Source organism: Zophobas morio, unplaced genomic scaffold (assembly GCF_036711695.1).
Source record: "Zophobas morio isolate AGI-343-1 ecotype UQ-CSIRO unplaced genomic scaffold, CSIRO_AGI_Zmor_V1 ptg000018l, whole genome shotgun sequence".
NCBI lineage: Eukaryota > Metazoa > Arthropoda > Insecta > Coleoptera > Tenebrionidae > Zophobas > Zophobas morio.
Genome location: NW_026972123.1, coordinates 3,281,012 through 3,295,901, shown reverse-complemented (window position 1 = coordinate 3,295,901; position 14,890 = coordinate 3,281,012). Strand labels below are relative to the sequence as shown.

At 32.1% G+C, this 14,890-nt stretch overlaps 2 protein-coding genes across 8 annotated transcripts in view; both read right to left on the bottom strand.

Moving 5' to 3' along the window:
• The window catches only part of LOC135131118 (2-oxoglutarate dehydrogenase complex component E1-like), a 43,024-nt gene extending 39,292 nt beyond the window's left edge, over positions 1-3,732 (bottom strand). For 2 of the 6 annotated variants that reach the window (XM_064058668.1, XM_064058669.1), the window contains exons 1-2: positions 3,536-3,653; positions 2,833-3,058 (exon numbers count right to left, since the gene is read on the bottom strand). In XM_064058668.1, the coding sequence (XP_063914738.1) occupies positions 2,833-3,048 (216 nt within the window). In that variant the 5' untranslated portion in view covers positions 3,049-3,058; positions 3,536-3,653. Of the gene's footprint in view, positions 1-2,832; positions 3,059-3,535 lie in introns of all 6 variants that reach the window. The other 4 variants (XM_064058666.1, XM_064058664.1, XM_064058665.1 and 1 more) reach the window with 4 other exon arrangements.
• Positions 3,733-10,303: 6,571 nt separating this feature from the next.
• LOC135130992 (very long chain fatty acid elongase 4-like) lies at positions 10,304-11,874 on the bottom strand. Of its 2 annotated transcripts, none has more exons than XM_064058486.1 (5): positions 11,810-11,874; positions 11,234-11,466; positions 11,057-11,188; positions 10,748-11,005; positions 10,304-10,697 (listed from the first exon to the last, which is right to left on the bottom strand). In XM_064058486.1, exons 2-5 carry the CDS (start codon positions 11,411-11,413, stop codon positions 10,509-10,511), a joined length of 759 nt encoding a protein of 252 aa, XP_063914556.1. In that variant the 5' UTR covers positions 11,414-11,466; positions 11,810-11,874; the 3' UTR covers positions 10,304-10,508. The 2 variants fall into 2 exon arrangements, with proteins under 2 accessions (XP_063914556.1, XP_063914555.1); XM_064058485.1 differs by having other exon boundaries at positions 11,234-11,662; positions 11,810-11,866.
• Between the last annotated feature and the right edge of the window lie 3,016 nt (positions 11,875-14,890).

Sequence of the window (14,890 nt, the reverse complement as noted above, 5' to 3'; positions counted from 1 at the left end):
CATTTTCGAATTTTTTGATTCTTAATTTTTAAAAATTTTGATTTTCTATTTTTCCAAGGTTTTGATTTTGTAATTTCACAGTTTTGTGGTTTTTGTATTTTGCTTTTCCCTGATTTTTCAACTTGTAAATTTTAAAATATACAATTTCTCAGCTTCATAATTTTGCAATTTCTTTATCATTCAATTTTAAGTTTTTACAGTTGTTCGAGTTCTCAATTGTACAGTTTTTAATAAAAGATTTTACAATTTTTGATTTTTCAATATAGGATTTTCTAGTTTCTCAAGTTTTCAATTTTTCGGTTTTGGGATCCCTTGGATTTTTCAATTTAATAATTTAGAAATTCTTCATTTTTGTAGTTTAATAATTTTTCGAGTCTACAATTTTCCAATTTTTAATTTTTAATTGTTCAAAATTTCGATTTTAACTTTTCAATTTTTGGATTTTTCAATTTATTTCACAATTTTTTGAGTAGTTTTTAATGAACCAGTTTCTCAATTTTTGATTTTTCAATGTTTCGGTTTTGCAATCCTTAGACTTTTCAATTTTTCTACTTTCCATTTTTCAATTTACTAATTTTAGAATTTTGCATTGTTTAAAATTTTAATTTTAATTTTTAATTTTTTTATTTTTCCGTTTATTTTACAATTTTTCGTTTTTAAAAGTTATCCGACTTTTCAATTTTTGATTTTGCAATTTGACATTTTTACAGTTTTTGAAAGTCTCAATTATTCGGTTTTAATAAAAATTGAAAAAATTAAGCAATTGATTAATAAATCAATTGCTTAATTTTCAATTTTTCAATATCGGAATTTCACTGTTTCTATTTTCGAATTTTTTGATTTTTAATTTTTAAAAATTTCGATTTTTCAGTTTTATGTGTTTACAGTTTTTCGAGTTCTCAATTGTTCAGTTTTTAATCAAAGATTTTACAATTTTTGATTTTTCAATATAGGATTTTCTCAAGTTTACAATTTTTCGGTTTTGGAATCCCTTGGATTTTTCAATTTAATAATAATTTAGAACTTCTTAATTTTTCTAGTTTAATAAATTTTCGAGATTACAATTATCCAATTCTAAATTGTTCAAAATTTCAATTTTAATTTTTCAATTTTTTTATTATTCCATTTATTTGACAATTTTTCTTTTTAAACGTTATGCGATTTTTCAATTTTTAAATGTCTCAATTATTCGGTTGTTATTAATCAATTTCTTAACTTTTAATTTTTCAATATCCGAATTTCACTGTTTCCATTTTCGAATTTTTTGATTTGTAATTTTAAAAAATTTTTATTTTTCATTTTCCAAAGTTTTGATTTTTTAGTTTCATAGTTTTGTAATTTTTCTATTTTTCAGTTTTTTATATTTTTATAGTTTTTCCGAGTTCTCAATAATTGTACAATTTTTAATGAAAGGTTTTCCAATTTTTTATTTTTCAAAATCGGATTTTCTAGTTTCTCAATTTTTCAATTCTTCAATTTAATAATTTAGAAAATTTTCATTTTTGCAGTTTGATAATTTTTCGAGTTTACAATTATCCAATTTTTAATTTTTAATTGTTCAAAATTTCAATTGTACACTATTTTGTTTTTCAATTTTACATTTTACAATTTTTGGATGTCTCGATTTCTTAATTTTCAATAATCCGAATTTCATTATTTTTTTTTATTTTCAGATTTATATTGTTACAATTTTTCGAATTCTCAATTATCCGGTTTCTAATCAGTATTTATAATAACAATCTCACTGTTTGGATTTTCCATTTTTTTGAATTTTAATTTTTCAAAATTTCGATTTTCAATTTTTCAACTTTTTGACTTTTCAATTTTACAGTTTTACAGTTTTACAGTTTTTAAGTTTAGATTATCAAATTTTCCAATCTTTCGGTTTTCCAAATTTCTCAATTTTTCAACTTCTCGGTCGTAGACAAACAAAAAAAATTATAGGGTGTGTAATTTATTCGACTATACTTCAAAGGCGAGCGAAGTCCTATCGAGATAACCTTCAACCTTTGTTTATTTTTTCTTTTCCGTAATGTTTCTGGACTGTAAAAATATATAAGGTGTTTCATTAGCAAAAAACCGAACTTTGATCTGTAACCTTCCTGTACATTTGAAAGTAATTGTAAATTATAACTCTAATAAATGAGTTCTATTTTAAGTAACCTTTCTTGTGATGCCGAGTTTATGAAGTTTACCTTCGTACTTTATTGTATTAACTATTAAATATTTTATTTTATATTTTCCAATTAAATAATTTTTAATTGAGTATGGTCTTGGAATTAACATAGGTAAGTCTATTATTAATTTTAAAGTTTTAACATTAACAAGGACCAAAATAAAAAATATTGTTTGTTAAATTTAAAATGCAGAATTAGTGCTATTTCTAACATCTTCTTCCCATTTATTAATAAGTTTAAATTTATGATTATTTTATGATTTAAATGAAAAACTTTGAAGCTGTAGATTTTTTTAAAAGTTTACAAAAATAATGTTATATGTATTACTGAATCGTTGAGACAGCCTGTATAAAGTATAAAAATACGTTTGTTGCGGAGTGTACATTTCCGGTTAGAAGTGTCAGTCTATTTGTAGTCTGACAACATAACCTCTCATTTCCAAGAATTCCAAATGTGCACAGTAAATTATTACAACTAATCATGCTACATCTAACTGTATGGTCGCAATTCGGAAACGAGGCCATTAAGCCACGTTTTATATTAATTAACGCACTCCCAAGCCTGTTCTAAAGGTATTTACAACAAAAATTTTCCACAACTTTTTACCTCTTTTCGATAGTTTCATATTAAACTACCAGCTTATGACGATACTCACAGCATGGACGCTAGCCGGATCCGCCAACCACGCATTATACATATCTTCGACATACTGGCTGGAGCTCCCATTGAGGAAAGGCTCGGAAGCAACAGGTACATTGTAGTTCCTCGTCGAAGCACAACTAATCCCCGGCACTGCATTTTTCGTGAGGAGCCACCCAGCGAACTGTCCTTGGCCCCCGAAGTAATTCACCAGCGCCCTGGCCCGATACATCTCTACAAACCTAACCTCAAAATTAGAATTTCCTCTAATGGGGCGACCTTGCGCGCACGATTGCCTCCGCGACCATTACGTTCAAAGACAACGCAATTGAGCAAAACTTCCACCGGACTTCCAATGCAGTCACGTGAAAACTAAATTTAAATCGGATTTTTGGCTGCCGTCAATCGGACCCGGACGTAAATACCAAATAACGCCAAAACCGGGCAACATGTGCGCAAAAGGGGGCTGATGGGGCTGCGACGGGAGCGATGGGTGTTTTCGGGTGGAAAACGCGGCTTTGGGAAGGTTCGGGCCGGGAAAGCGGGATCGATACCAGGAGGCTGCGGACGGGGGGATTATGTAACGGAAAAACGTGGAAAATTTGGGGTGACGAGGCGGGGTTTTCGCGGGGGCGGCGTGTGGCTGGCGAAGGGGTGGGTTTGGCGGCGGTTAGGGGGCTCGGGTCGTAATTACTTGCGTAATATTGGGAGAATTTTACCTTCGTCTAACTCTAGTGAGCACCGGATTTGTACTGCCAACCGCGGCTGTAAAAACCACTAGAATGCGTGACACTGACAGGTGACAGGGCCGTATTGCAGGTATTGTGCAACGCCCAGTGACATTGACCCAGTGCGCCGGGCAAACTCTAATACAGATCAATTTAGGTTTAAAGAGCAAGTTTTGAACCGTAATCCACTTTCGTTTACTATATCTAATATTATTAGATTTTTATCATTGGTTGATGCTTGTGATAAGGTTATTTTATGAGTACTAAAATACAAAAGTACAAAAATGGAATCCCCTAAAACATCGTTATGTTATTATGTTGTGCGATTTCTTGTCTTTTCGTGTTTTTCGTACTTTGTTGAAATTAGTTCGCTTCGGAACTTAAAGGTGTGAACAATATCTATATGCTATTAGAAAAAAAAAATTAAAGCTAACAATTTTTTTATAGAAAATATTAAAAAACTCACTTGTGTTGAGATTTTAATAACGATTTTATTAATTTTCTGCTTATCTACGAATTTTTGGAACGATTTTTGTGAAGTGAAACGTTTAAATGCATAAATTATCTCAAACAGATATAGTTATGCAACCAATTATACACACAGTGATTTTACTTATTGAAATTTTCGTTTCCGATCAAGTCCTTTTCTGAAAACGTTAATTTGAATGCATTTTCTCTTCAGAGATTTTTATCCTTGAATCTTAAGGTCGTTTTCGCAGAACAAAGGCCGAAAGTCATTTCTGGAGGTCAGAATTTACAAAAAAACTTTCTTATGTAATTTTTGAAGGTGATCGAAATTTTCGTAAGCGTGTAGCTTATTAAAAAAAAAAAAGTGCGAAACGAACATTTTTAAAACGACTTTTTTTAAAAGTCCTTGCAATTGCCATTTCATGGCCGATTTTGAAAAAATTGTATAAGTTTTTCAGCGTGTTTTTGCTCCCGAAGGAAGATTTTAGAAATGTTGGGTGTGAAATTCATTGTTTTAAAAAATTTCTAAAAATTGACAAATTTATAGGGTCAAATAAAAAGAAACATTTTTTCGTAAGTCTTATATTTCGTAGGACGCTTCTGAAAAAACATTAGAAGTTTTTGGAAATATCATGCCGAAAACAACTTCTAAAAGTCGCAATCTACCAAAAAATATAGGAGTATTTAGGTAATTTTCGCAGGTTGTCGAAAGACGGTCAAAATTTTGGAAAAGAAGTATTTGACAATTGAGTTTTCAAAAAAGTTGTCTAGAAATCCAAAAAAAAAATTTAGATGATGGATCTCGACGCGATAATACGAAAAATATAATCCTGGAGCAAGATTTTTGAAATAATCGTTTTGAATACCTATATATTTTTTTTAAGTTCTTACAACCAAATTTCAGAAAATTGATTTTTTGGAGAATTTGTCTAAAACTCCACAAAAAAATCTTGGAAATATATAGATCTGCTGGTCGTGCTGATTAGAAAAATATAGCGTGTTTATACTTTATAGACCAGGGGCAAGCTTTTAGAAACATTCGTTTGAAATTCATTTTTTTAGTCGTTTATGAAAATTACCATACTTCAATGAGCGATTCTGACTCTGTAAAAATGGTGTAGAAGTTTACGAAGAAATGATGCCGAAAGTACAATTTCTGGGGGTTAAGTCTACAAAAAATATTGATATTTTTTTATTATTCGTCCTTTTGGTCCTTTTCGTACTTTTCGTCCTTTTCGTCCGTTTCGTCCTTTTTCGTCCTTGTTGATCCTTTTCGTTACTTTTTGATACTTGTTGATCTTTTTCGTACTTTTTGATCCTATTCGTCATTTTCGTGCCTTATGATCCTTTTCGTCCTTTTTCGTCCTTTTTCGTCTTTTTTGAACCTCTTCGTCCTTTTCGTCGTTTTTCGTCCTTTATGATCCTTTTTATCCTTTTATCCTTTTTATCTTTTTTTTTCCTTTTTATCCTTTTTATACTGTAATCTTTTTTATCCTTTTTATCCTTTTTATCCTTTTTATCCTTTTTATCCTTTTTATCCTTTTTATCCTTTTTATCCTTTTTATCCTTTTTATCCTTTTTATCCTTTTTATCCTTTTTATCCTTTTTATCCTTTTTATCCTTTTTATCCTTTTTATCCTTTTTATCCTTTTTATCCTTTTTATCCTTTTTATCCTTTTTATCCTTTTTATCCTTTTTATCCTTTTTATCCTTTTTATCCTTTTTGTCCTTTTCGTCCTGTTCGTCCTTTTCGTCCTTTTCATCATTTTCGTCCTTGTTGATCCTTTTCGTTACTTCTTGATACTTGTTGATCTTTTTGGTCCTTTTTGATCCTCTTCGTCCTTTCCGTCCTTTTTCGTCCTTTCTGATCCCTTTCGTAATTTTCGTCCTTTTTGATCCTATTCGTCATTTTCATCCTTTATGATCCTTTTCGTCCTTTTAGATCCTATTCGTCATTTTCGTCCTTTATGATCCTTTTCGTCCTTTTCGTCTTTTATGATCCTTTTCGTCTTTTTTCGTCCTTTTCTTCTTTTTCCGTCCATTTCGTCCTTTTTGATCTCTTTCGTCATTTTCGTCCTTTTTGATTCTTTTCGTCATTTTCGTGCTTTTTGATAATTTTCGTCATTTTCGTCATTTTTGGCCCTTTTTGTCCTTTTTGGTCCTTTTAGCCCTTTTCGTCCTTTTTCCTCTTTTTCGTAATTTTTCGTCCTTTTTCCTCTTTTTCGTAATTTTTCGTCCTTTTTCGTCCCTTTCGCCTCTTTCGTCCTTTTTCGTCTTTTTCGTATTTTTCGTCCTTTTTGGTCTCTTTCGCCCCTTTCGTCCTTCTTCGTCCTTTCCATCATTTTTCGTCCTTCTTGTTCCTCTTCGTCTTTTTCGTCCTTTTTGATCATTTTCGTCCTTTTTGATCCTTCTCGTCTTTTTTTATCCTTTTCGTCCTTGTCGTCCTTTTCGACCTTTTCGTCATTGACGTCCTTTTTGATCCTTTTTATCCTTTTTATACTTTAATCCTTTTCATCTTTTTTATCCTTTTATCCTTTTTATCCTCTTTATCCTTTTTATCCTTTTTATCCTTTTTATCCTTTTTTTTCCTTTTTTCCTTTTTATCCTTTTTATCCTTTTTAACATTTTTGACCTTTTCGTCCGTTCCATCCTGTTCGTCCTTTTTATCTTTTTCGTCCTTTTCATCATTTTCGTCCTTGTTGATCCTTTTCGTTACTTTTTGATACTTGTTGATCTTTTTGGTCCTTTTTGATCCTATTCGTCATTTTCGTCCCTTATGATCCTTTTCGTCCTTCTTCGTCCTTTTCGTCCTTTTCGTCCTTTTTGATCCTTTTTGTCCTGTTCGTCCTTTTCGTTCTTTTCGTTTTTTTCGTTCTTTTCGTCCCTTTCGTACTTCTCGTCATTTTCGTCCTTTTCGTCCTTCTCGTCATTTTCGTCCTTTTCGTCATTTTCGTCCGTTTCGTCCTTTTTCGTCCTTTTTGGTTCTTTTCGTCCTTTTTCGTCTTTGTTAATCATTTTCGTCATTTTTGTCCTTTTTGATCCTTTTAGTCCTTTTTGATCCTTTTCGTCCTTTTCGACCGTTTCGTCCGTTATGTCCTTGTCGTCCTTGTCGTCCGTTTTAATCCTTTTTTGGTTCTTTTCGTCCTTTTTCGTCTTTGTTAATCATTTTCGTCATTTTTGTCCTTTTTGATCCTTTTAGTCCTTTTTGATCCTTTTCGTCCTTTTCGACCGTTTCGTCCGTTATGTCCTTGTCGTCCTTGTCGTCCGTTTTAATCCTTTTCGTCCTTTTTAATTCTTTTCGGCCCTTTTGATCCTTTTTATTCTTTTCGGCCTTTTTGATCTTTTTTGTCTTTTTCGTCCTTTTTAATCCCTTTCGTTCTTTTCGTCTTTTTTTATCCTTTTCGTCATTTTCGTCCTTTTTGGTTCTTTTCGTACTTCTTGTCCTTTTTGTCCTTTTCGTCCTTTTTCGTCCTTGTTAATCCTTTTCGTCATTTTTGTCCTTTTTGATCCTTTTGGTCCTTTTCGTCCTTTTTCGTCCTTTTTCGTCTATTTGAGCCTCTTCATCCTTTCCGTCCTTTTTCGTCCTTTTTGATCCCTTTCGTCATTTTCGTCCTTTTTGATCCTTTTAGTTATTTTCGTCCTTTTTGGCCCTTTTTGGTCCTTTTCCTCCTTTTCGTCTTTTTTCGTCATTTTTCGTCCTTATCGTCCCTTTCGCCCTTTTCGTCCTTTTTCGTCCTTTTTGTCCTCTTCGTCATTTTCGTCCTTTTTGATCATTTTCGTCCTTTTTGATCCTATTCGTCCTTTTTGATCCTTCTCGTCTTTTTTGATCCTTTTAGTCCTTTTTGATCCTTTTAGTCCTTTTTGATCCCTTTCGTCATTTTCGTCATTTTTGATCCTTTTCGTCCTTTTTGATCCTATTCGTCATTTTCATCCTCTATGATCCTTTTCGTCATTTTCCACCTTTATCGTCCTTTTCGTCCTTTTTCGTCCTTTTTCGTCCTTTTTCGTCCTTTTTCGTCCTTTTTCGTCCTTCGTCTTTTTTGAGCCTCTTCGTCGTTTTCGTCCTTTTTCGTCCTTTTTGATCTCTTTCGTCCTTTTTCGTCCTTTTTGATCTCTTTCGTCATTTTCGTGCTTTTTGATCCTTTTCGTCATTTTCGTGCTTTTTGATCCTTTTTATCCTTTTTGGTCCTTTTCGTCTTTTTCGTCCTTTTGCGTCTTTTTCATCTTTTTCGTCATTTTTCGTCCTTTTTCGTCCCTTTCGCCCCTTTCGTTCTTTTTCGTCCTTTTCGTCATTTTTCGTCCTTCTTGTTCCTCTTCGTCCGTTTCGTCCTTTTTGATCATTTTCGTCCTTTTTGATCCTTTTCGTCTTTGACGTCCTTTTCGACCTTTTCGACCGTTTCGTCCGTTTTGTCCTTGTCGTCCTTGTTGTCCTTGTTGTCCTTGTTGTCCTTGTCGACCTTGTCGTCGTTTTTAATCCTTTTCGTTCTTTTTAATTCTTTTCGTCCTTTCTGATCCTTTTCGTTATTTTCGTTCTTTTTAATCCCTTTCGTTCTTTTCGTCGTTTTTGATCGTTTTCGTCAAGTTCGTCCTTTTTGGTTCTTTTAATAATAATAATAATAAAGTTTATTGCCCAACAGAACTACACATTCCAGTTACAGGACAATTATAAAGAATATAAAAACAATGACAACAATTCAGAATCAAAGAAAAAACAAATTAATAAATTAAATGCATAAATAATCAAAGATCTCAATATAATGAAACATAAGAACAGTAACGTAACTTAAATAAAATTAAAATTCTTTTCGTCCTTTTTGTCCTTTGCGTCCTATTCGTCCTTTTTCGTCCTTGTTAATCCTTTTCGTCATTTTTGATCCTTTTAGTCCTTTTTGATCCTTTTCGTCCTTTTTGATCCTTTTCGTCATTTTCGTCCTTTTTGATCCTTTTCGTCCTTTTCGTCCTTTTCATCTTTTTAATCCTTTTTTTTCCTTTTAATCATTATTGTCCTTTTTGTTTTTTTCGTCCTTTTCGTCCTTTTCGTCTATATTTCCTTTTCGTCCTTTTCGTCATTTTTGCCATTTTCGTCCTTTTCGTCCTTTTCGTTCTTTTAGTGCTTTTTATACTTTTTATCCTTTTTGTCCTTTTTGTCCTTTTTGTCCTTTTTGTCCTTTTTATCCTTTTTATCCCTTTTAACATTTTTATCCTTTTTGTCCTTTTCGTTCTTTTCGTCCTTTCCGTCCTTTCAGACATTCTGGAAGATAGATTTCGACGAGGTGATTCGCAAAATACAGGGTATTTATACTTCTGCAACAAGATTTTAGAAATATTCGTTTTGAAAATATTCTTGTTCAGAAGTCCTAAAAATTGTCATTGTACGGTTTTGGAAAAACGGTAGCAGATTTTGAAAAATTTTGCATGATTTTGGAAAAACGGAGTAATTTTTGAAAAAATTAACGTACTTGGGCGATTGTTGTCTAAAAATTCACAAAAATGCTGGAAGATAGATCTCGACATGGTGATTCGTAAAATTGTTTTCAATAGTCCATATTTTATTGTATGATTCTGGCAAAAAGGGTAGTAGATTTTGAAAAATTTTGAACATTTTAGAAAAGTGGTAGCAGTTTTTGAAAAAATTGGGCGATAACAAATATGTGAAAGTCGGAATCTATCAAAAAAATCTTGAAGTAGCCAAATATTTGTAATGAAAAATTCGGTTTTCGAAAAAGTTGGCCAAAGATCCACAAATAATTCTGGGAGACAGATCTCGACGTGTTGATGCAAAAAATATAGCTTCTTTAAAGCCCCGAAACAAGATTTGAGAAACCTTTGCTTTGAAAGTAATTTTTTTTTGAGTTGGAGGTCTACCAAAAATATTGTTAGGATACTTTCGAAAGTCGTCGAAAAAACGACAAAATTTTTATATGAAGAGAGAATTGAAAATTTGATTGAAAAACTGTCTAAAAATGCAAAAAATTTAGGAGATAGATTTTACAAATATTCGATTTCAAAATACACTTTTTTCGAAAATCCTAAATATTTCATGAGTTGATTCTGGAAAAATGGTCTGAGTTTTCGAAGAAATGGGGCTGAAAATAACTTCCAGAGATCGAAACCTCCAAAAAAAGATCTCGATGGGTAATTTTCGAATGGTGTCGAAAAAAGTAATTAATACTGAAAACTTGAGTTTTTGAAAAAATTGTCCACAAAATCAACATTTTTGAAAAATCGTAAAATTTCGTTGGACGATTCTGGAAAAATTATAGGATTTTGATTTTTGAAGAAATGAGGCTGAAATTTTCATCATATTTATTAGTGAGACTAATTTATTCCGTAAAAACGTGTATCTACACTTAAGTTTTCAGGGCCAAGAATGTCGATTCTAAAGGTATTAAAATTGTCTAAAAACCGTGAAAAATGTTGTCTTTAATGCAACGTAGGTGTTATACGCTGATTTAACATCATTAATTTACGTAATAAGATACAGTACGTTTGTTAATCAATGAACTGCTTTTCCGTTTGCAAGTTTGTCCTTTCTACGAATGTAAGTTTTCCAGTAAAATTGACTAAAAAGGTACACCATGGTAAAAAAGCCTAGCATAGCGGCGAAAACAATGTACTTCGGATAAGGGCATTCCTCCGTCATCAAAGCAACACAAGTCAGCAATAACATAACGTAATGTTGAACCTCAAAAAAACAAAATTATCCAAGGAACCCTTATGCACGTGGTCATTTACCAGCTGCAGTACAGTCACGTACTTTTTCCACGTCATACTGTTCAAGTTGGGACCTCGTGTCACGCTTCTTAAATAGTAGTAGTACATAAACATATGAACGAAGCAGTTAACAAGACCAAACAGAAGACATGGACCTCCTGGGTACGTTGCCGGAGGATAATATTTGGTACCCATCCAACCAACCACGAGAATCATAATGTGGTGATATACGTGGAGAAAACTAATCTGGGCGTGCTTTTTGCGGAGGATGAAGAAGACCTGCAGCATTTTTAATAAACGAAAAAAAAATTGGCACTAAGGAGGACGTACGGTGTCCAGAAGATCGTACATTTTGAGGTAGACGTAGTTGAGGTATAACTTTGCAATGATGGCGTTCTCGTGGCTGTTGGAGTCATGGTCGGGGTTGCAGAAAATGGTCACTCTATGTGCAACTGGAATACCCTAAAAGATACCTTCATTCTCGTACTATGGTTCGAATTCACTTACTAATAGCATAAGACCGCCGTTGAGGAACACTTGTGAACAGTTGTAGACCACGAGGACGCTCCGTAAGTCGAAGGGTTGACGTTTTTTCATGAGCAATGGTCCCACGATGAGAATAACCACGTAGGAAGTTATGAGGGCAAAGAATTGCGGTGGTGACGGCAGTAACCAAAAGGTGCTCATGTTGTAACCTTCACACTGCTGGCCCAAATGGTTGTACGCGTGGAATTGTAACGCTTTTGGTTTTGAATTACAAATAGTCGTAAAATAAATATGGGTAAAATAGAGATAATGGGCGCTGTAAATGCAGATAAGTTCGTATATGAAATTGAAATGAAAAAAAAAAATTGGTACGGTTATAGAAACATTAATAAAATTTTGATTAATACATTCATTCAGAGGCAAAGTTCAACTAACTGACGGTGCGTCCCTCTAAAAATAAAAAAATAAATAACTTTTGCAGTTGTTAAAATTCTAGAATTCAAGCAGAATCGCACTATTTTTCTATTTTAAATTTTTTTGACAATGAACATTTTCCACTTAAAGCGTAACAGTGAAATATAGCTTCTTATCACTTACCTAGTTACTAGACTATTTAAATACGCGAGCATAAATTTGGATTAACGAAGCGTTTTTGTTATTCGCCACTGGAAATAAAAAATCACATTTGAAATGCAACCAACCAAGTCCTTGATCCCTGCAAGCTTAATATTCTTTCATAATGCATATTCAAATACAACGAATTTATTAAATTGTTTACTAGTTTTTGTACACCAAGGGACAGTTTTTTCTTGAAAACCTTGAATTTGAATCGCATATAATATGATAGAAGAATCGATAAATGGAAAAAGGCCACGTTTCAACGATAAAACAAAAACATTAAACGGCGGCTGCAGATAACAGACATACATTTGACTCTATTACAATTTCTAATTTTGTTGCCAAATTCGGCGTCATCATTACCTAGCACAATTAAAAAATCGTAGGATCTACAGAACAAAAAACAGCCGCCAACGAAATTTTTTCTGTATTTATCGTGGTTCGTTAGTCTGACATGATTTTTTACCTTGTACGTATAGATTTTTGGAAAAAGAGTCGAAAAAGTGTAAAGTGGTAAATCGCTAATCAACATTTTTCATTGTGGTCTTTATTTTGTCGCATTTTTCTCACTATCTTGTTTTTTCATTTTTTGTCATTTTAGTGGTCTTTCGTCTTTTTTTACTTCTTTTTTAGGCGTTTGTGCCGTCGTTTTTTTGTTATTTTTCTTTTCAGCTTTTCTTTTAACCTCGTCTTTTGTTTTTTTTAAGTCTCATTTTTTTGTTGTTTTTCCTTGCATTTTTTATAATTTTTTTTGCAAATTTTTGGTGGAGCTTCAGTCGGTTTTTTGTATTTTTTGCAGCCTGTTTTTGTTGGCCATCTTGCCATTTTTTAGAACTACCTTTTCATCTTTTTTTTGGGTTATTTTAGTCGTATTTTTTGTTGCGTTTGGTAATTTTTGTTGTTCAGTTGTTTGTAATTTTTAATCGCCTTTTTTCGTCGAGATTTTAAGCCTTTATTGGCCAACTTCTTTTACTGATTTTTTTATTACACTTTTATGATCTCGTTTTTTAGCAGTGTCGTTTGATCTTCTTTTAGTCGCTGATTTCATCACCTTATTTTGTTGTGTTTTTTTCACCCTTTCTTTCTCGGCGTCTTTTTAGTGATTTTTTTGTCATACTTTAGTTGTATTTTGTCACCTTTTTCTCGCTTCTTTTTTGTCGTGATTTTTTTAAGTCGCCTCATTTTTTTTGACATTTTTCGTATTTTTTTGTGTGTTATTTTTGTCTTTTTTTAACGTCTTAAGTATTGCCGTTTAATGTTTTTTTGGCGTTTTTTTAGTTGCGTTTATTTTTCACCTTTTTTTATTGCATTTCGTTGTGTCCTTTTTCAATAGTATTTTTTGTCTTATTGCTCTTTCTTGTTTTTTTTTCTTTTTGTTCTCTCCTTATTTTTGTCGTTTTTTAGTCGCATCTTTTGATGATTTTTTGTTGCACTTTTTGTGATTCTTTTTCTTGTGTCCACCATTTCGTTGTTATGTTTTTTCGTTTGCTGTTTTTTATCATTATTTTTCGTATTTTTTGGTGTCTTTTTATTCCTTTTTTTTTGGTACATTTCATTGTGTGACCTTTCTTTTATCGCATTTTCTGTGTTTTTGTCGGGTTTTTTGTAACCTATCTAGCTTTTTCTCGGATTTTTTCATTTTATGTAGCATCTTTTTAGCTTTTGTCACTTTTAGTGACCTTTTTTCTCCCTTATTTTGATCTTGTTTACTTCCCTTTTATATTCGGTTATTTATGTGGAATTTTAGGGACTTTTTCTGATGTTTTTTTGTTATTTTTGTTGTCGTTTTTCTCGGTTTTTTTTTTGTCCCGTTTTTTTTAAGTTGCCGTTTTTTGTGCATTTTTTCTGGCGTTTTTTCTATTTTTTTGTAGAGTTTTTAGTCCCTTTTAAGTCTTCTTTCTTGTCCCATTTTGTTTCGTGTGCTTGGTGATTTTTTTGTTGCATTTCTTTGCGTTCTTCGTTCAATTTTATTTTAGTTTTTTAATCGTTTTTTTTAGTCGTTTTTGCTCATCTGGCCTTTTTTTCTCGTTTATATTTTATGCCGAGTTTTTTTTAAGTCGCCTCGTTTCTTTCCCATTTTTTGATCTTCTTTGTAGATTCTTTTGATAGTTTTTGTCCCTTTTTTAGTGGCGGTTTTTCATGCGTTTTTGAGTATTTTTAGCCCATCTGAAGTCGTATTTTTTGTCACATTTTGTGTTGTTTTTTCGGTCGTGGTTTCTGTTTTTAAGCTGCATTTTTTGTCCTTTTTTCGTTACACTTTTTTGTGTTATTTTTTGTATCTTCATTTTGTTAGTCACATTTTTTGTTCGCCTTTTTTGTCACTTGTTGCGTTTTTTATCGCCTACTTCTTCGTTTTTTAGCCTGTTTTTAGTTAGTTTTTTTTGGTGATTTTTTTGTTGCATTTCTTTGCGTTCTTTCTTCAATTTTACTGCAGTTTTTTAATCGGCTTTTTTTCGTCGAGATATTTAGGTTTTTTTTAGTTGATTTCTTGTGATGATTTTTTATTTTAATTTTTGTGTTCTTTTTGCTCGCATTATTTGGTAAACCTTCTTGTCGCTATTTTTATCGCGTTTTTTATCGGCTTTTTTGTTCCGTTCTTTGGCGTTTTTTTGTCACATTTCATTGTAGACTTTATTTTGTCGTTTCTATTTTTGTCGTGTTTTTTTAAGTCGCCGTTTTCTTTGATATTTTTTGTGATCTTTTTGTAGATTTTTTTTTGTTGATAGTTTTTTGTTCTTTTTTCGTTTTTGTCCCTTTTCTAGTGACGGTTTTTCATCCATTTTTTGAGTATTTTTAGTCCATTTTAAGTCGTATTTTTTGTCACTTTTTGTATCGTTTTTGTCGTGGTTTTTGTTTTTAAGGCACCTTTTGTGCCCTTTTTGACTCTATTTTTAAGCTGCATATTTTGTCGTTCTTTTGTTACACTTTTTTGTGTTAATTTTTGTTTTTTCTTTTTGTTTGCCACATTTTCTATTCGCCTTTTTGTCACTGTTTTTAACGCCTTTTGCGTTTTTTATTGCCTATTCCTTCGCTTGTTTAGCCTGTTTTTAAGTTTAATCT